Genomic DNA, 20629 nt, shown 5'->3' with positions numbered 1-20629 from the left:
GCCAACTTGGACTTCCCAAGTGCTTAGTACAGTGCTCTGCACACAGTAAGTGCTCGATAAATATGATTGAATGAATGAATGCATGTGATCCAGAAGCAGCGTGGCTTTTTGGCCAGAGAATGAGCTGCTGTGTGATCTTGGGCAAGTCGCTTCGCTTCCCTGTGCCTGTTATTTTATTTTGTTAGTATGTTTGGTTTTGTTCTCTGTCTCCCCCTTTTAAACTGTGAGCCCACTGTTGGGTTGGGACTGTCTCTATATGTTGCCAACTTGTACTTCCCAAGCGCTTAGTACAGTGCTCTGCACACAGTAAGCGCTCAATAAATACGATTGATTTGATTGTTACCTCATCTGTAAAATGGGAATTCACACTGTGAGCGCCATGCGGGACTAGGACTGTGCCCACCCGGACCAACCGGATTAGCTTGTATCTACCCCAGCGCTTAGACCAGTGCTTGACACATAACGAGCGCTTAATAAATACCATCATTATTTTTATCATTAGGGGATGAGTGAGGTAAGGCCAACTGACTGTCTGATGCACGAATGAGTCGACGGGCCAGGGCGGTCATCCCCTCCTAGAGGATGAAGGGCAAGTCATGTGATGGGTTGAACCGACATCTGCTCGGGTTCCCCTGGGTGACAGGCACCGGGTGGAGTCGCATCCTGGAGGCCTCAGGGCTTCTTGCTCGTCTCTGTCAAGGTGCCTCACAACTCTGGCCTCCTAGTTACAGGGCTGGCTGGAAGAAACAAGGGTGTTGCACCTGGGCCCTGCATTATTCCGGGGTAACAAAAGCCTCCACGCTGACTTTTCGAACAGATTCTAGACTGTGAGCCCGTTGTTGAGTAGGTACCGTCTCTATATGTTGCTAATTTGTACTTTCAAGCACTTAGTACAGTGCTCTGCACACAGTAAGTGCTCAATAAATACGATTGAATGAATGAATGAAAGAGAATCATTAACCTCTAGAGTCCTGGATGGATTGGGACCCTTCATTCATTCATTCAATCATATTTCAATCATAGTACAGAGCACTGTACTAAGCCCTTTGGAGAGTCAATGCAACAATGAACGGACATTCATTCATTCATTCATTCATTCAATCATATTTATTGAGCGCTTACTGTGTGCAGAACACTGTACTAAGCGCTTGGGAAGTACAAGTTGGCAACATATAGAGACGGTCCCTACCCAACAACGGGCTCACAGTCTAGAAAGGGGAGACAGACAACAAAACAAAACATGTGGACGGGTGTCAAGTCGTGAGAACAAATAGAATTAAAGCTAGATGCACACCATTAACAAAATAAATAGAATCAATGACCAGGTCACAAGAATATCATAATCACTTTGGAAGGACACATTCCCTGCTCACAATGAGCTTATAGTCTAGAGGAGGAGACAGACATGATATAAATAAATAAATGACATATACAGTGTGCTTCTGAACGTTCCCCATCATAGATCTTGGTTTGAAGTTTGGAAGAATCCAAGACCAGGCATTTTTCAATCAATCAATCAATCAATTGTATTGAGCGCTTACTGTGTGCACAGCACTGTACTAAGCGCTTGGGAAGTACAAGTTGACAACATATAGAGACAGTCCCTACCCAACAGTGGAGGTATCCCACTGTCTGAAGTGTCCCTCCCTCTCTCAGAATGATCACTATCCTGTAGATGCTTTTCTTCTAGTCAGCATTCTCCTAGTGCTCGTGGGGAGTGCGGTCTCGTCTTCCCGTGATTGTGTGGGCCTGGAATTCCCTGATCTGATTTCTCCGGGAAAATCCTTAGACAGGGAGCTGCTTGTCCGAGTCACACTGTAGACCGTCCTTGTCCTGTGGGTTGGACCGGGTTGATTGGTCCTGTTAAAAAAAAAATAGTGACTGTGTGAGTGTCACTAGAAGAATTCCAGTAACTCCACCAACAGCGTCTCTGGACGAGGTGAACATGAAGGCTGCCCCATGGCTTAAACTTATGACTCTTGTGCTCTCTCTATTGTGCAGGGTGACCAGACTAGACATTATTTCAGCTAGAGTATGGTTTTAATAATAATAATAATGGCATTTGTTAAGTGCTTACTATGTGCAAAACACTGATCTAAGCACTGGGGAGGATACAAAGTGATCAGGTTGTCCCACGTGGGGCTCACAGTCTTAATCCCCATTTTACAGATGAGGGAACTGAGACACAGAGAAGTGAAGTGACTTGCCCAAAGTCACACAGCTGACAAGCGGCAGAGCCAGGATTAGAACCCATGACCTCTAACTCCCAAGCCCGGGCTTTTTCCACTGAGCCAGGCTGCTTCTCTAGTTTGACAATGAAGCAGTGTAACCTAATGGAAAGTGTGCTGAGCTGTTATATCCGACGCTTAGAACAGTGCTTGGCACATAGTAAGGGCTTAACAAATACCATAATTATTATTATTGTTGTTATATACTGTCCCATGAACTTAGTACAGTGCTCTGCACACAGTAAGCGTTCAGTAAGTATGACTGACTGACTGTGAGTCAGGATCTGAGTTCTAATTCTGGCTCCACCACCACCTGCTGTGTAACCTTGAGCAAGTCACTTCACTTTCCGGCTCCTCATTTTCCTCATCTTTAAAATAGAGATTTGATGCCCGTTTTCCCTCCCTCTTAGACCGTGAGACCCATGTGGCACAGGAACTGCATCTCTCTTGATTGTCTTGAATCTCCCCCAGAGCTTAATCCAGTTCGAGGCACGTAGTAAGAGTTTGACAAATGCCACCATTATGATTATCATTATAGGAAAAATTACGTCTGGTGTTTGTATTTCGAACAACCAGCGTCCTCTCCTGCCACTCCCATCACCAGCTGCTGTGGCTTAGCCAAATTAACTGTGCTCACGTTGACCTTGGAAAAAAAGCGGGGGTCGGGAGTCCCCGTCCCCCGCCAAAGGCTGTAGGTTAAGGTGGCCTTGGACTCACTTCCCAAAGGGGGTGTACGACACCATTTTGCCGCACTTCAGGCCTGGCCTTGTGTGACATCACATATATTTGGTTCAAGAGTCACGAAAGCCTTCTTGACGCCCACGTTAAGTGATTCACTACCTTTAGGTATTACGGTGTCTCATAGTAATAATAATAATAATGGTATTAAGCACCGACTTGGTGCCAAGCAATGGATTAGCTGATAATCCACAGTTCCTGTCCCACGTGGGGCTCTCAGGATAAGGAGGAGGGAGAACAGGTATCAAATCTCCACTGGACTGTCAACTCCCACTAGAGTGCAGTGAATGTGCGTACCAATTCTACTGCACGTCTTTCTCCCAAGCGTTTAGTCAAGTGTTCTCCTCCCACAGGAAGTGCTCAATAAATACCAGCGATCGATGAGGAAACTGAGGTACGGGGAAGTCAGTTGACCTGCCCAAGTTTGCACAGTGGACAAGTGGCAGAGCCGGGATTAGAACCCAAGTCATCTGACCCCCAGGCCTGTGCTCTTTCCATTATGTTGCCAACTTGTACTTCCCAAGCACTTAGTGCAGTGCTCTGCACACAGTAAGCGCTCAATAAATACGATTGAATGAATGAATGAATGAATTAAGCTACACTGCTAAGGCAGTGGGAAGCTTCATGTTCTAAACACAAGTTTGACCCTACAGACTCCTAGAATCAGAAGGCACCTCTTGGGGTTTTTCAGTCTATCCCTCTGTCTGTCTGTATTTATTTATTATGTGCTTATTTATTATTTGTTACGTGCTTACTATGTGCCAACTGCTGTTCTATGCACTGGGATAGATACAAGAAATCAGGTTGGACACAGTCCCTGTCTTGCACGGGGCTCACAATCCTAAGCCTCATTTTCCAGATGAGGGAACTGAGGCCCAGAGAAGTGAAGTGACTTGTCTAAAGTCACACAGCAGACATGTGGCCCAACCGGGATTAGAACCCAAGTCCTTCTGATTCCCAGGCCCATGTTCTAACCACTAAGCCACACTGCTTCTCAGACCTCAGTTTCTCGTAGACAATGGTTTCCTGAACTATCTGGGCAGACAGATGTTTACCCTATCCTTAGAAATCCCCATGAAGGAGGTTCCTTAATACCTTGGGTTTGCTCAGGGCTGAGGTAGTCTGTACATCCTGTACACTGTCATCTGGGGGGAATGTACAAGACACCTTCGTGGGCTTTAAGGCAACCTTCATGGGCTTTAAGGCAGATTGGAGGAGGGAATGTGTTTGATGTTAGATTGTACTCTGTCAAGTGCTTTGTAAAGTGCTTTGCCCCCAGTAAGCGCTCGATAAATACGACAAACAACAATAACAATAATTAGAAGGGGGTTGCTCTTTGGGAAATCCATTCTTTCATTCATTCATTCAATCGTATTTATTGAGCGCTTACTGTGTGCAGAACACTGGACTAAGCACTTGCGCAGTCCAAGTCGGCAACATATAGAGACGGTCCTTACCCAACAACGGGCTTACAGTCTAGAAGGGGGAGACAGACAACTAAACAAAACGTGGAGATGGGTGTCAAAATCATCAGAACAAATAGAATTAAAGCTATATGCCCGTCATTAACAAAATGAATAGAATAGTAAATATGTACAAGTAAAATGAATCGAGTAATAAATCTGTACAAATATATATACAGGTGTTGTGGGGAGGGGAAGGAGGAGAGGGAAAAGGGGGATCAGTGTGGGAAGGCCTCTTGGAGGAGGTGAGCTCTTAGTAGGGCTTGGAAGGGAGGAAGCTTGGTGGATGGGTGGAGGGAGGGCATTCCAGGCCAGGGGAAGGACGTGGGCCGGGGGTTGATGGCGGGACAGGCGAGAGCGAGGTACAGTGAAAATAGTACAGGGAAATAGTGTTGTGACACCTTGAGTGCCACCCCTTTGAGTTTTTTGCAATTCATTCATTCATTCAATCATATTTATTCATGAATGAATGAATGAATGAATGAATGAGAATCATTAACCTCTATCATCATCATCATCAATCGTATTTATTGAGCACTTACTATGTGCAGAGCACTGTATTAAGCGCTTGGGAAGTACAAATTGGCAACATATAGAGACAGTCCCTACCCAACAGTGGGCTCACAGTCTAAAAGAGTGGGCTCACACCTCTATAGTCCTGGATGGGTTGGGACCCAGTGACCCTTCGTTCATTCATTCAATCGTATTTCAATCGTAGTACAGAGCACTGTACTAAGCCCTTGGGAGAGTCAATGCAACAATAAACGGACATTCACTCATTCATTCATTCATTCAATCATATTTATTTAGCGCTTACTGTGTGCAGGGCACTGTACTAAGCGCTTGGGAAGTCCAAGTCGGCAGCATGTAGAGACTGGTCCCCACTCGACAACGGGCTCACAGTCTAGAAGGGGGAGCCAGACAACAAAACAAAACATATTAACCAAATAAAATAAATAGAATAAATATGTACAAGTAAAATAAATAAATAAATAAATAGAGTAATAAATCTGTACAAACATATATACATATATCCAGTGCTGTGGGGAAGGGAAGGAGGTAAGGTGGCGGGAATGGAGAGGGGGAGGAGGGGAAGAGGAAGGAGAGGGCTCAGTCTGGGAAGGCCTCCTGGAGGAGATGAGCTCTCAGTAGGGCCTTGAGCTCTCAGTAGGGCCTTGAAGCTCTCAGTTGATGGTAGGACAGTGAGATACAGTGAAAATAGTACAGGGAAATAGTGTTGTGACACCTTGGGTGCCACCCCTTTGAGGTTTTTGCAATTCATTCATTCATTCAATTGTATTTATTGAGCGCTTACTGTGTGCAGAGCACTGTACTAAGCACTTGGGAAGTCCAAGTCGGCAGCATATAGGGACTGATCTCCACCCAACAGCGGGCTCACAGTCTAGAAGGGGGAGCCGGACAACAAAACAAAACATATTAACAAAATAAAATAAATAGAATAAATATGTACAAGTAAAATAAATACATAAATAGAGTAATAAATCTGTCCAAACATATATCCAGGTGCTGTGGGGAGGGGAAGGAGGTAAGGCAGGGGGGATGGGGAGGGGGAGAGGGAGGAGGGAGCTCAGTGTGGGAAGGCCTCCTGGAGGCCATCAGTAAGTCTTTACTAGTAGTAATAATAATAATGATGGCATTTATTAAGCGCTTACTACGTGCAAAGCCTGTGCATTTTGTCCGCTCCCCTCCCCTGCTGGAGGGAGAAAGTGGGAAGATGCTAGAGGCAGGAATCGGAAAGAAAGTGTAGACACTACGGAAGGCAATCACTCACTGCCATCAGTAAGTCTTTACTAGTAGTAGTAATAAAAATGATGGCATTTATTAAGTGCTTACTATGTGCAAAGCCTGTGCATTTTGTCCGCTCCCTTCCCCTGCTGGAGGGAGAAAGTGGGAAGATGCTAGAGGCAGGAATCAGAAAGAAAGTGTAGACACTATGGAAGGCAATCACTCACTGCCATCAATAAGTCCTTACTGGTAGTAATAATAATAATAATGTTGGCATTTATTAAGCGCTTCTTACTATGTGCAAAGCCTGTGCATTTTGTCCGCTCCCCTCCCCTGCTGGAGGGAGAAAGTGGGAAGATGCTAGAGGCAGGAATCGGAAAGAAAGTGTAGACACTACGGAAGGCAATCACTCACTGCCATCAATGTCTTTACTAGTAGTAATGATAATAATAATGATGGCATTTATTAAGCGCTTACTATGTGCAAAGCACTGTTCTAAGCACTGGGGAGGTTACAAGGTGATCCGGTTGTCCCACTGGGGGCTCACAGTCTTTATCCCCATTTTCCAGATGACGTAACTGAGGCCCAGAGAAGTGAAGTGACTCGCCCAAAGTCACATAGCTGACAATTGGCAGGGCCGGGATTTGAATCCATGACCTCTGACTCCGAAGCCGGGGCTCTTTCCACTGAGCCACGCTGCTTCTCTAGTAGTATTAGCAGTAGAAGGAAGGAATATATTAATAATAATAATAGTCTTTGCTAAGTGTTTACTCTACTCAAAGAGTCTGCCCAGTGCTGGGGTAGATGCAGTACAATCAGACACATTCCCTGTCCCACATGGAGCATTCAGTCTAGGGGGAAGGGAGAACAGGTATTCAATCCCCATTTTGCAGATGAGGAAACTGAGGCACAGAGAAGTTAAGCGATTTGCCCAAAGGCACACTACAGGCAAGTACTTGTTGTATCAGCTCAGTGGAAAGAGCCCGGGCTTTGGAGTCCGAGGCCGTGGGTTCAAATCCCGGCTCCGCCACTTGTCAGCTGTGTGACTTTGGGCAAGTCACTTAACTTCTCTGGGCCTCAGTTCCCTCATCTTTAAAATGGGGATGAAGACTGTGAGCTCCTCGTGGGACAACCTGATTACCCTGTATCTACCTCAGCGCTTAGAACAGTGCTTTGCACATAGTAAGCGCTTAACAAATACCAATATTATTATTATTTCTTGTTGTCATATTACTTGTACATATTTACTATTCTATTTATTTTATTTGGTTAATATGTTTTGTTTTGTTGTCTGTCTCCCCCTTCTAGACTGTGAGCCGGCTGTTGAGTTGGGACCTTACTATTCTATTTATTTTATTTAGTTAATATGTTTTGTTTTGTTGTCCGTCTCCCCCTTCTAGACTGTGAGCCCGCTGTTGGGTAGGGACCGTCTCTAGATGTTGCCGACTTGTACTTCCCAAGCGCTTAGCACAGTGCTCTGCACACAGTAAGCGCTCAATAAATACGATTGAATGAATGAATGAAAGTGAGGGAGCTGGAACTGGAATCCAGGACTCCCAGGCTTGTGCTTTTTCCATTAGGTCACAGTAGTAGCAGCAGTAGAAGAAGATGATGACTAATTCATTACATTCTAATAATAATAATGGCATTTTATTAAGCGCTTACTATGTGCAAAGCACTGTTCTAAGCGCTGAGGTAGATACAGGGTAATCATGTTGTCCCTCAGGGGGCTCACAGTCTTCATCCCCATTTTACAGATGAGGGAACTGAGGTTCAGAGAAGTTAAATGACTTGCGCAAAGTCACACAGCTGACAGTGGGTGGAGCCGGGATTTGAACCCATGACCTCTGACTCCAAAGCCCGGGCTCTTTCTATTGAGCCACGCTGCTTTCCCCACTAAGATGTGAGCCCCCTCTAGACTATAAACTCACTTTAGGCAGGGCATGTGTCTACCAACTCTGTAGGGGAAGCAGTGTGGCTCAGTGGAAAGAGCCCGGGCTTTGGAGTCAGAGGTCGTGGGTTCAAATCCCGACTCCGCCACTTGTCAGCTGTGTGACGTTGGGCAAGTCACTTCACTTCTCTGGGCCTCAGTTCCCTCATCTGGAAAATGAGGATGAAGACTGTGAGCCCCTCGTGGGACAACCTGATTACCTTGTACCTACCCCAGCGCTTAGAACAGTGCTTTGCACATAGTAAGCGCTTAACAAATACCAACATTATTATAAGGGGTTTTCCCAGGGCTTAGTATAGTTCTCTGCACCCAGTGTGCACTCAATAAACATAATTGATTGATTGGTGTGTTGGCGCACTGTACGAGGAACTGGGAAGTGAACAATTCCCCACTCATCGGAAGATTACGCCCCAAAACGGGCGAGGCTTTCCTGGTGGAGTTGCTCCCACACAATGGTGATGGGAAAGAAGAGGGGGGAAGGCATGGTAGATCCCAAGAATTGAGGAGGACAATCCCATCGGAAACACGGTGGATCCCAAGAATTGAGGAGGACAATCCCATCAGGAATCCCACTTAACCTCTCCCCGCTCCCGCTCAAGTCTGTGAAAACAAGACCGCTGTAGGAGAGGAAACAAAGCTGTTTTGCAAAGGGTCACTCGCCCAGCGTTAGACCCTGGGCAAGTAGAAACAAATGGGGATTTCTTTGGTCTTACCACCACTGGAAATCCAGGAGGAGGAAGGGTCTGCTGCTTAAAAATGTGGGTGGGCTGGGAATTTTGTGTTCTTCTTATAAAGACTGACTTAGAATCTCCGAATGGTTGACTGAAATTTCCAGGAATCACCTGCAATCTGTTGCTGTAATTCAATCGATCAGTCAGTGGTATTTATTGAGCACTTATTATGTACTGAGCACTGCTCTAAAAACTTGGGAGGGTATAATACAAGAGAAGTAATCTGTTGCTGTAATTCAATCAATCATCGGTGGTATTTATTGAGTGCTCATTATAATAATAATGGCTTTTATTAAGTGCTTATTATGTGCAAAGCACTGTTCTAAGCACTGGGGAGGTTACACGGTGATCAGGTTGTCCCCCGGGGGGCTCACAGTCTTAATGCCCATTTTACAGATGAGGGAACTGAGGCCCAGAGAAGTTAAGTGACTTGCCCAAGGTCACACAGCTAACAATTGGCGGAACCGGGGTTTGAACACATGACCTATGACTCTACAGCCTGTGCTCTTTCCATTGAGCCACGCTGCGTACACAGCACTGTTCTAAACACTTGGGAGAGAACATTACACGAGAAGCAGCGTGGCTCAGTGGAAAGAGCCCGGGTTTTGGAGTCAGAGGTCGTGGGTTCAAATCCCGGCTCCTCCAATTGTCAGCTGTGTGACTTTGGGCAAGTCACTTAACTTCTCTGGGCCTCAGTTCCCTCATCTGGAAAATGGGGATTAAGACTGTGAGCCCCCCGTGGGACAACCTGATCACCACGTAACCTCCCCAGTGCTTAGAACAGTGATTTGTACATAGTAAGCACCTAATAAATGCTATCATTATTATTATTATTATTACAAGAGAATTAACAGACACATTCCCTGCCCATAATGAAGTTACATTCAGGGAGGGGATTTACAAGTAGTTTAACTGCATGGATGCACCGTGCTTTCTCCCTCCCTCTGCTTTTTTATGGTATCTCTTAAGCGCTTACTGCATTCCAGGCACTGTACTAAGCCCTGGGGTAGATACAAGCTAATCAGGTTGCTTCTGTCATTGATGATATCAGCTCTGTTGCACTTTACTCTCCCAAGTGCTCAGTACAGTGCCTTGCCCTCAGTAAGCACTCAGTTAATATCATTGATTAACTGAGAAGCAGCGTGGCTCAGTGGAAAAGAGCCCGGGCTTTGGAGTCAGAGGTCATGGGTTCAAATCCCGGCTCTGCCAATTGTCAGCTGGGTGATTTTGGACAAGTCACTTCACTTCTCTGTGCCTCAGTTCCCTCATCTGTAACACGGGGACTAAGACTGTGAGCCCCACGTGGGACAACCTGATCACCTTGTAACCTCCCCAGCGCTTAGAACAGTGCTTTGCACATAGTAAGCGCTTAATAAATGCTATTATTATTATTATTGATTAAAGAGTAAATCGCTATTCTGCATGGATCGCTTATATCCTACGCTATGTGCCAATATTTGTGGAAAAGTTGAGTATAGGTGATCAGATCAGACCCAGGATGATTATATGATTTGTTACGTTATAACTCTATTCCAGGCACTGTTGTAAGCACCAGACTAGAAACAAGATAATCAGATGAGACAGTCTCTGTTCTATATGGGGCTCATAGCCAAAGGGGGAGAGAAAACAGGCATAAAAATCTCCATTTTACAGAGGAGGAAACTGAGATCCAGAGAGATGAAGTGATTTACCCAAGGTCACTCTGCAGGGAGCTTTCCTTTGTTTTCGAGCAAGATGCTCCATTTGGAGAGCTCCGCGTCCAGGGAACAAGTGTGGATGCGAAGGTCATCCTTCTACACTGAAAAGTGGAATCTTTGTTCTTTGAGACGCTGTTGCATTTGCCATTTGCAAATGCAAAAAAATTAATTTATTTCTTTTATTTGTACATATTTATACTATTTCTTTTATTTTGTTGATTTGTTAATATGTTTTGTTTTGTTCTCTGTCTCCCCGTTCTAGACTGTGAGCCCACTGTTGGGTAGGGACCGTCTCTAGATGTTGCCAACTTGGACTTCCCAAGTGCTTAGTACAGTGCTCTGCACACAGTAAGAGCTCAATAAATACGATTGAATGAAAGAATGAATGAATTTGCAGCAACTGATGATTTTTCCAATCCAACTCTTTGCTCCCAAATTACTCCAAACCACTGTTCCAGGAGAGGTAGACTGTAGACAGCTCGCGGTGGGCAGGGAATAAAGAAGCAGCGTGACTCAGTGGAAAGAGCCGGGCTTGGGAGTCAGAGGTCATGGGTTCTAATCCCCGCTCTGCCACTTGTCAGCTGTGTGACTTTGGGCAAGTCACTTAACTTCTCTGGGCCTCAGTTACCTCATCTGTAAAATGGGGATTAAGACTGGGAGCCCCAGGTGGGACAACCTGATTACCTTCTATTCTCCCACAGTGCTTAGAACAGTACTTGGCACATAGTAAGCACTTAACAAATGCCATTAATATAATTGATTAACGAGTAAATCACTATTCTGCATGGATCGCGTGCTATTTGCTAATATTTGTGGAACAGTTGAGTATAGGTGATCAGATCAGATCCAGGATGATTATGTGATTTAAGTTATAAATTATAGTTATAATATATTTCTTATAAATTATAGCTATAATATATTTGTTACAGAGAAGCAGCATGGCTCAGTGGAAAGAGCCTGGGCTTTGGAGTCAGATGTCATGGATTCGAATCCTGCCTCCACCAACTGTCAGCTGTGTGACTTTGGGCAAGTCACTTCACTTCTCTGTGCCTCAGTTCCCTCATCTGTAAAATGGGGATTAAGACTGTGAGCCCCACGTGGGACAACCTGATCACCTTGTAACCCGCCCAGCGCTTAGAACAGAGCTTTGCACATAGTGAGCACTTAATAAATGCCATTATTATTATTATTATTCTAACTCTATTCCAGGCACTGTTGTAAGCACTAGACTAGAAACAAGATAATAATAATGATAGCATAAGACAGTCTCTGTTCTATATGGGGCTCATAGCCAAAGGGGGAGAGAAAACTGAACAAATGCCATCATTATTACTATTATTAACATGCCTACCAACTCTCCCAAGTGCTTAGTACAGTGCTTTGCACACAGAAAGCACTAAAATATGAATGATCAAGAGGTATCTCTCTTCTGATTCCCCCAGATGAGGATGGTCTTCTGATTGCAGCAGTTACCTCTCAACACTCCACTGCTCACCCATTCATTCAGTCGTATTTATTGAGTGCTTCCTGTGTGCAGAGCACTGTACTAAGCGCTTGGGAAGTACAAGTCGGCAGCATATAGGGACGGTCCCTACCCAACAATGAGCTCACCCTTGTAACTGAGGGCAAGGGACTCTGTCTTATTTATCTTTACTCCTTGCCTCTTCATATCTAACAAACCACCACTCTCCTCCTCTTCAAAGCCCTAATAAAACCATACCTCCTCCAAGAAGCCTTCCCTGACTAACCTCTCGTAATAATAATAATAATAATTATGGCATTTATTAAGCACTTACTACATGCAAAGCACTGTTTTAAGCGCTGGAGAGGTTACAAGGTGATCAGGTTGTCCCTCGGGGGGGCTCACAGTCTTAATCCCCATTTTCCAGATGAGGTAACTGAGGGCCAGAGAAGTGAAGTGACTTGCCCAAAGTCACACAGCTGACAGTTGGCGGAGCCTGGATTTGAACCCTTGACCTCGGACTCCAAAGCCCATGCTCTTTTCCACTGAACCATGCTACTTCTCTCATCTCCTCACCCTATGTGCCCTCTCCTCTGGGCATTTTCTGGGGACCTGAAGTACTATGATACTTTTTTTAAAATGGTATTCATTAAGCACTGACTATGTTCCTGGCATTGTACCAAGACAGGGAATGTGTCTGTTTATTGTTATATTTTACTCTCCCAAGCTCTTAGTTCGGTGTTTTGCACGCAGAAAGCACTCAGTAACTATGATTGAATGAATTGACAGAACCTGATTACATCCTTGTGTGCTCCCATTTCCCTTACTTGTAATTTATCTGACTGCCTGTCTCCCCCAGTAGACAGTAAGCATCTTGGGAGAAGGGATCGAGTCTACTAATTAGTAAAGTGCTTTGCACACAATAAACACTCAACAAATAGCGCTGATTCTTTCCCAGCGTTCAGTTCTTTGCTTTGCACATAGGAGGTGCTCAGTAAATACCACTGAAAGAATGAAAAAGTAAGTACCTTGGCCTAAGGAAAGTGGAAAGGCCTGGGACTCAATGGACCTGGGTTCTCCTGGTCTGCCTGAATCCTCTCTTTGAGTGTAAATTCCTTGAGACCCAGGACTAAGTCTTCTATTTCTAATTAGTTCCCAAACACACGGTTTGAGAGTTAGAGGATTTTGCCCACAGTAAGTGCTCGATAAATCTCAAAGATAAGAATAATAATAATAATAATAATAATAATAATAATAATAATGGCATTTGTTAAGTGCTTACTACGTGCCAAGCACTGTCCTAAGCACTGGGGTAGATACAAGGTATTCAGGTTGTCCCATGTGGGGCTCACTTAGTCAAGTGTTCTCCTCCCACAGTAAGTGCTCAATAAACACCAGAGATCAATGAGGAAACTGAGGCACAGATAAGTTGAGTGAACTGCCCAAGGTTGCACAGCGGACATGCGGCAGTGCCAGGATTAGAACCCATGACCTCTGGCTCCCAAACCCGTCTTCTTTCCACTAAGCCACGCCGCTTACAAAACATTTTGAAATACACATCTCATCCCAAGATATTCTTTGGAAACTTTTCTGCCCCAGTTCCGTGCTGCAAAAACGGATATTTTCTGAAAGATGTGACAGAGAAGCAGCATTGTCTAGTGGATAGAGCTCAAATATGGAAGTCAGAAGGATCTGGATTCTAATCCCGCCTCCACCACTTGTCTGCTGTGAGACCTCAGGCAAGACACTTCCCTTCTCTGTACCTCAGGTACTTCATCTGTAAAATGGGGATTGGGATTGTAAACACCACGCTGGACTGTGTCTAACTTGAATATCTTGTGTCTACACCAGATTTAGTACAGTGCTTGGCCCACAGTAAGCACTTAACAAATAGCCTTTAAAAAAATGCATTAATGAATTACAATCAGGCATGTGAGAATTGATTCCAAGGCAGAGGAGAGAGTGATCTTCATGAGGTTTTTTCATTTTGATGGTTTCCAGCATCAGGGACCTAATGAGGCATCCTTCATACTTTTCCCTAGGCCTGTGACCATGCCCCTTCTCTTTTTTTTTCCACAGGTGAATGAAATATTTAAAAGTTCCAAACTGAGAAGATTATATGTCAACTGCCGTCTTGTCAAAATCAGGTCCGTAAGTGTAACCTCGAGTCCACAGGGCAGGAATAACAATAATAATAATATTTGTTAAGCACATACTGTGTGTCAGACACTGTACTAAGCACTGGATGAATTTGATCATATGCCCGCAATATTAATAATAATAATAATTGTGGCATTTGCTAAGTGTTTACTTAAGACCAAGCACTGTACTCAACACTGGGATAGTTTGGTTTTCTTTTTTTTAAGTGGTATTTGTTCATTCATTCATTCAATCGTATTTACTGAGTGCTTACCCACTGTTGGGTAGGGACTGTCTCTATATGTTACCAACTTGTACTTCCCAAGCGCTTAGTACAGTGCTCTGCACACAGTAAGCGCTCAATAAATACGATTGATTGATTGATTGATGATTGCAGAGCACTGTAGTAAGCGCTTGGGAAGTACAAGTTGGCAACATATAGAGACGGTCCCTACCCAACAGTGGGCTCACAGTCTAGAAGTGCTTATTTGTTAAGCGCTTACTATGTTTCAGGCACTGTACTAAGCGCTAAGGTAGTTAAAGCTAATCAAGTTGGACACAGCCCATGTCCCACATGGGGCTCACAGTCTTAATCCCCATTTTACAACCGAGGGATCTGAGGGATGGATTATTTAAGTGACTTGCCCTAGGTCACACAAGCAGACAAGTGGCAGAACCGGGATCAGAACCCGGGTCCTTCTGACTCCCAAGCCCGTAGTCTATTGACTAGGCAACGCTGCATTTCATGAAATGAAAACGTTCCCCAAAGATCCCAGAATTTTGCCCATCTCTGCTCAAAAAGGATGAAGCCTATGTTTTCTGTCCCTCAACTCTCTCCTCCTGGGATTAGAGGAAACAAGGAGGCACCATCAGGAGGGAAGTGGAGGCCCCTGCAAATCCTTGGCAATTGCAGGATGCTATCAATTGATTGATTGATCCATTGATTCCCTTTTGCAGCCGGGCCAGTGCCCACGTGATGGTGTATGCTGTGCTGAAACTCAAGTCCTGCTACACCAACAGTCAAGTGATGTTTCGGGAAAGGACGGAAAACATTTTACTTCAGAAACTGAAAAGTGACAAAGGGTCCTTATGCATAGATCCCTCTTCATTCCAACTCACAGGTGAGTCTCTGTCCGGACGGAAAGACCGCTCTCATCTTTTTGAGTGAATGTGGGTCTGGCGGGAAGGGGACTGGTGGGTTTTTTTTTCTCTCCTTGCTCTGCTTTCTTGGACGGCCAGGGCATTCTTACATCAAGGGGTTCGTGAGGTGTCAGCAGCTCCCCAAAGCAGAGAATCCCTAAAGTCCGGCTAGGAATTGGCTTGCTGTGGGCAGGGAATGTTTCCACCAACTCAAGCATTTTGTACAGTGCTCTGCACACAGTAAGTGCTCAATAAATGCCACTGAATGATAATAATGATGATGTTTTTGAGCATTTATCATGTGTCAAGCACTATATTAAGCACTGGGGTAGATACAAGTTAATGAGGTTGGACACTGTGCCTGTCACCTTTAAAGTACTGACTTGCTCCCTTTATTTATTTTATTTTGTTAGTATGTTTGGTTTTGTTCTCTGTCTCCCCCTTTTAGACTGTGAGCCCACTGTTGGGTAGGGACTGTCTCTATATGTTGCCAACTTGTACTTCCCAAGCGCTTAGTACAGTGCTGTGCACACAATAAGTGCTCAATAAATACGATTGATTGATTGATTCCCCCTCGTCCTCCTCTCCATCCCCCCGCCGTCTTACCTCCTTCCCTTCCTCACAGCACCTGTATATATGTATATATGTTTGTACAGATTTATTACTCTATTTATTTATTTTACTTGTACATATCTAGTCTATATATTTTATTTTGTTAATATGTTTGGTTTTGTTCTCTGTCCCCCCTTCTAGACTGTGAGCCCACTGTTGGGTAGGGACTGTCTCTAATGTGTCGCCAACTTGTACTTCCCAAGTGCTTAGTACAGTGTTCTGCACACAGTAAGCGCTCAATAAATACGATTGATCGATTGATTTCTGCATGTCTCCTCTTCTAGATTGTAAGCTCATTGTTGGCAGGGAAGGTGTCAGTTATATGGTTGTACTCTCCCAAGCACTTAGTACAGTGCTCTGCATACAGTAAGCACTCAATAAATAAAAATAACTGACTGACTGGTAGCTCTGACAGATTCCCAGAACAAGCTTTCTATTCCCTGGATTGGGTCACCTGAATCCCCTGTGATCCGGCAGCACCATGAGGGAAAAGCCATGAATCTCTCTGTTCTCCAGGGAAATCACCAGTGGAGAAGCTTGAGTTTGCTTCTCACTGCCATCAAAGTACACTTGTTTGACCACAAAAGCAAAGCAAACAGTCACTCCAAGAGCTTCCTTGTGACTCCCAGTGGATTTGATGACTCTTAGAGTCATCGCCTCGATGGGATGACATTCCCTGCATCATGATTTTGCAGAGATGAAGCCTCGGAAGGGGAAAGGCCGGTGATTACTAAATATTTACCACTTTGGCAGAAGGCAGACTATGTAATCTTCCTAAATGTGGCCTAATCCCTGTCAGCCTCCTCCCCTCCTGCCTCTCCCTCTTTCCCCAGCCTGAAACCTGAAGCTAGAAACCCAGCAGCCTCAGCTCTGTTCTCCTCCAAAAGCTCAAAAGTGTTGTTGTGAGTCCGGGAGGACTGGGGAGCTAGGGGAAGGAGAAGGGAGACCTCGCAAAGAGCAACTCAAAACCGGGCTGGGCCAGCTCTGCACAATTCCAGTTCACAAAGCTTAGGTTGAAAGCCAAGCCAAAATCTCAGTCATGTCAGGGTGACCGGGACATTTCTAATCTGAGAGATAGCTGGGCTTGTTCGTGCTCAGCAATTTCCATGCAGACAAGTTTCTGACTTGGCTGTCTGATGGACATAGATTTAACAGAATCATGTCTAATCAGGAATCAAAAATAATGTCTCAGCAATTTGGGTTACCGGTAGACTCCTTTTGTGCTTCAGCGGGACACATAATAAACTCAGGGAAGCCGCCCAGAAGGCATTGCATTCCCTAGCCGATCTCTAGGTAATGTGCATTGTCTTGGCGATGTGGCTTCCACAACATTTATTTAATTGTTCCATATCGGCTAGAAAACACCTGTGAGAAACATCAGGAGGTGAGGTTACCGACTTGTACTTCCCAAACGCTTAGTACGGTGCTCTGCATACAGTAAGCGCTCAATAAATATGATTGAATGAATGAGGTATGGAAGGAGTAAGTGACTTAGCCAAGGTCTCACTGCAAATCAGCGTCAGAGTCATATCTAGAATGAAATTCCTGATCTACATACATCAGACTGGTTCTCCCCAACTTTGACAAATCAAAAATTATAATAATGATTATGGTATTTGTTAAGCTCTTACTATGTGCCAGGCACTGTACTAAGTACTGGGGTGGATACAAGCAAATCACAGTCTCAACCCCCATTTTACAGATGAGGTAACTGAGGCCCAGAGAAATGAAGCAAGTGACTTGCCCAAGGTCACGCAGCGGACTAGTGGCAGAGCCACGATTAGAACCCGTGACCTTCTGAATCCCAGGAGAGTGGTCTCTCTGCTGCCCATTTAGCAGTCCATCATTTATTGCGGAGATACTGTCCTCAGGCTCCAACGCCAAGTCTGATGTTGACAGAATCCTACGTTTAATAAAATGGACTTATGTTGCTGTTTGGAAGACTTAGCTTTTATTAAATTCCCTTTATTTTGTGCGAATCAGCATGACCTAGTTGATAGAGCCATGGGCTGGGAGTCAGAGGACCTGGGTTCTTATCCCAGCTCTGCCACTTCTCTGCTGAGTGAACTTGGGCAAGTCACTTCACTTCTCTGTGCCTCAGTGACCTCATGTATAAAACAGGATTTAAGGCTGTGAGCCCCATGTGGAACACGGACTGCATCCAACCTGAATAGCCTGCATCTACCACAGTACTTAATAAGAGTTTAACAAATACCATTAAAAAAAAAAAATTATGTCCTTTCAACATGTCAAACACTCTTCTAAGCACTGGGGTTAATTAGGTCAGACACAGTCCCTGTCCCACACGGGGCTCTCAGTTTAAGTAGGAGGGAGAACAGATATTTAATCCCTATTTTACAGTTGAGGAAACTGAGGCACAGAGAAGAGAAGTGACTTGCCCAGAGCCGGAATTTGCTGAGCTGGAATTAGAATCCGGGTCTTTGTGACTTCCAGTTCTGTGCTCTTTTCACTAGGCCACACTGTTCCCTTCCACTGTCAGCCCCAAGTGGGACAGGAGTTTGTATCTGACTTGTGATTTTAATGCTTCTATCCCAGCACTTGGCACAGTGCTTAGCACTTAGTATGCACTTAACTAATACCACTATTGCTCTTATTGTTACTATCATTATTGTTCCCGACATTTCGATTGTGTTTGTTGTTGGTGAGCTAAAGCGAGGTGGTGTGGATCGGACCTAAAGACTATAAACAGCACATATTAGAGAAGCAGCGTGGTTCAGTGGAAAGACCCCCGTCTTTGGAGTCGAAGGTTATGGGTTCAAATCCCGGCTCCGCCAATTGTCAGCTGTGTGACTTTGGGCAAGTCACTTCACTTCTCTGGGCCTCAGTTACCTCATCTGTAAAGTGGGGATGAAGACTATGAGCCCCCCATGGGACAACCTGATCACCTTGTAACCTCCCCAGCGCTTAGAACAGTGCTTTGCACATAGAAAGCACTTAATAAATGCCTTTGTTATTATTATTATTATAATGCTATATTATGACTAGTGTCTGTCAAGAAATGTCTCAGAGATGGGTGACTGCGTATGGCAGCGCTGTCGGCAAAGCCCCAGTGTTTCTCACAGAAGTAATTCTTTTTGGACCCTCCCTTTCAAGATTAGGCAACCCAAAGTCTAAGCCAAAGATTAGGTAAATAGACACATGCAAAATGCATCCCGGCACTGGCAGAGGGAACAAGGAGAGGAGGGAGATAGAATTCTTTGGATGAGTCAACATCAGGGAAAAAACTAATGTTGATTACAATGTACTGAGCTGTCTTTTGGAAAACTACTCCATACCTCTCAAAAGCAGCTTGAAACACTGTATATTTTTTGTTTACGGTATTTATTTAAGCACTTACTCTGTGCCGGGCACTGTTCTAAATGCTGGGGTAAATAAAAGAAGTCAGGTTGGACACAGTCCCTGTCCCACTTGGGGCTCACAATCTTCATCCCCCTTTTACAGGGGAGGTAACTGAGGCCCAGAGAAGCGACTTGACTTGCCCAAGGTTGTACAGCAGATAGATAAGTGACAGAGCTGAGATTAGAAAGAAGCAGCGTGGCTCAGTGGAAAGAGCCCGGGCTATGGAGTCAGAGGTCATGGGTTCAAATCCCGGCTCCGCCACTTGTCAGCTGCGTGATTTTGGGCAAGTCACTTTGCTTCTCTGTGCCTCAGTTACCTCATCTGTAAAATGGGGGTTGAGATTGTGAGCCTCACGTGGGATAACCTGATGACCTTGTATCTACCTCAGTGCTTTGAACAGTGCTTTGCACATAGTAAGCACTTAATAAATGCCATTACTATTATTATTATTATTACTCCCAGGCCTGGGCTCTATCCAGTGGGCCATGCAATGAAGACACAGACTTTTTGGTGAAAAACAAATTTTACTATGACACTGGGAACTGAAGGAAGCTCTCCCCCATCCTCCCCACATCATTCATTCATTCAGTCAGTCAATCGTATTTATTGAACGCTGACTGTGTGCAGAGCACTGTACTAAGCGCTTGGAAATTACAATTCAGCAACAGAGACAATCCCATCCCACAAGGAGCTCACATTCGAATTGCCAAGGTGGTACTTTGACATTTGCCCACAGTGAGGGGTCCTGATCCATAAAGTGTCATTGGTACCAAAGAGAAAAAGTTATAAAAGATCAGAAAGTCCAGAAAGACTGGGATTGGGATAGCTTACGTTATACTTCAACCTTTATTTCAGTGATGATTGGTGTGAAAATCAATTTAGTTATAAGTGGAATAGTAATAGTAGTAGTAGTATATATATGTATATATATGATATGTATATATATGTATATATGTTTGTACGTATTTATTACTCTATTTTACTTGTACATATTTATTCTATTTATTTTATTTTGTTAATATGTTTTGTTTTGTTGTCTGTCTTCCCCTTCTAGACTGTGAGCCCGCTGTTGGGTAGGGACCGTCTCTATATGTTGCCAACGTGTACTTCCCAAGCGCTTAGTCCAGTGCTCTGCACACAGTAAGCTCTCAATAAATACGATTGAATGAATGAAATGAATGAATGAATAGTAGTAATAGTGGTGGTAGTATTAATGGCATTGGCAGGATTGGAGTGTTGGCTGTGAGCAAAGCGTTCTTCACCATTGCAAGGCTAAAGATATCAGTAGATTTGAAAAGGGACTGGATGAATTCATGAAAGAGAGGCTGATTATGAGCAATTAGAGATCTGGGGGGCAGGGGC

General features: G+C 44.5%; 1 protein-coding gene across 1 annotated transcript in view; it reads left to right on the top strand.

Annotated features, from left to right (window-relative positions):
- The window catches only part of LOC119938987 (transmembrane protease serine 11C-like), a 58933-nt gene that overhangs the window by 19634 nt on the left and 18670 nt on the right, over positions 1-20629 (top strand). The window contains exons 5-6 of the mRNA XM_038758772.1: positions 14096-14163; positions 15113-15276. Of these exons, the coding sequence (XP_038614700.1) occupies positions 14096-14163; positions 15113-15276 (232 nt within the window). The remainder of the gene's footprint in view (positions 1-14095; positions 14164-15112; positions 15277-20629) is intronic.

The sequence above is a fragment of the Tachyglossus aculeatus genome, chromosome 17 (genome assembly GCF_015852505.1).
Source record: "Tachyglossus aculeatus isolate mTacAcu1 chromosome 17, mTacAcu1.pri, whole genome shotgun sequence".
NCBI classification, from domain to species: domain Eukaryota; kingdom Metazoa; phylum Chordata; class Mammalia; order Monotremata; family Tachyglossidae; genus Tachyglossus; species Tachyglossus aculeatus.
Note: the sequence above shows the minus strand (reverse complement) of the source record. Positions and strands in the feature narration are given on the sequence as shown.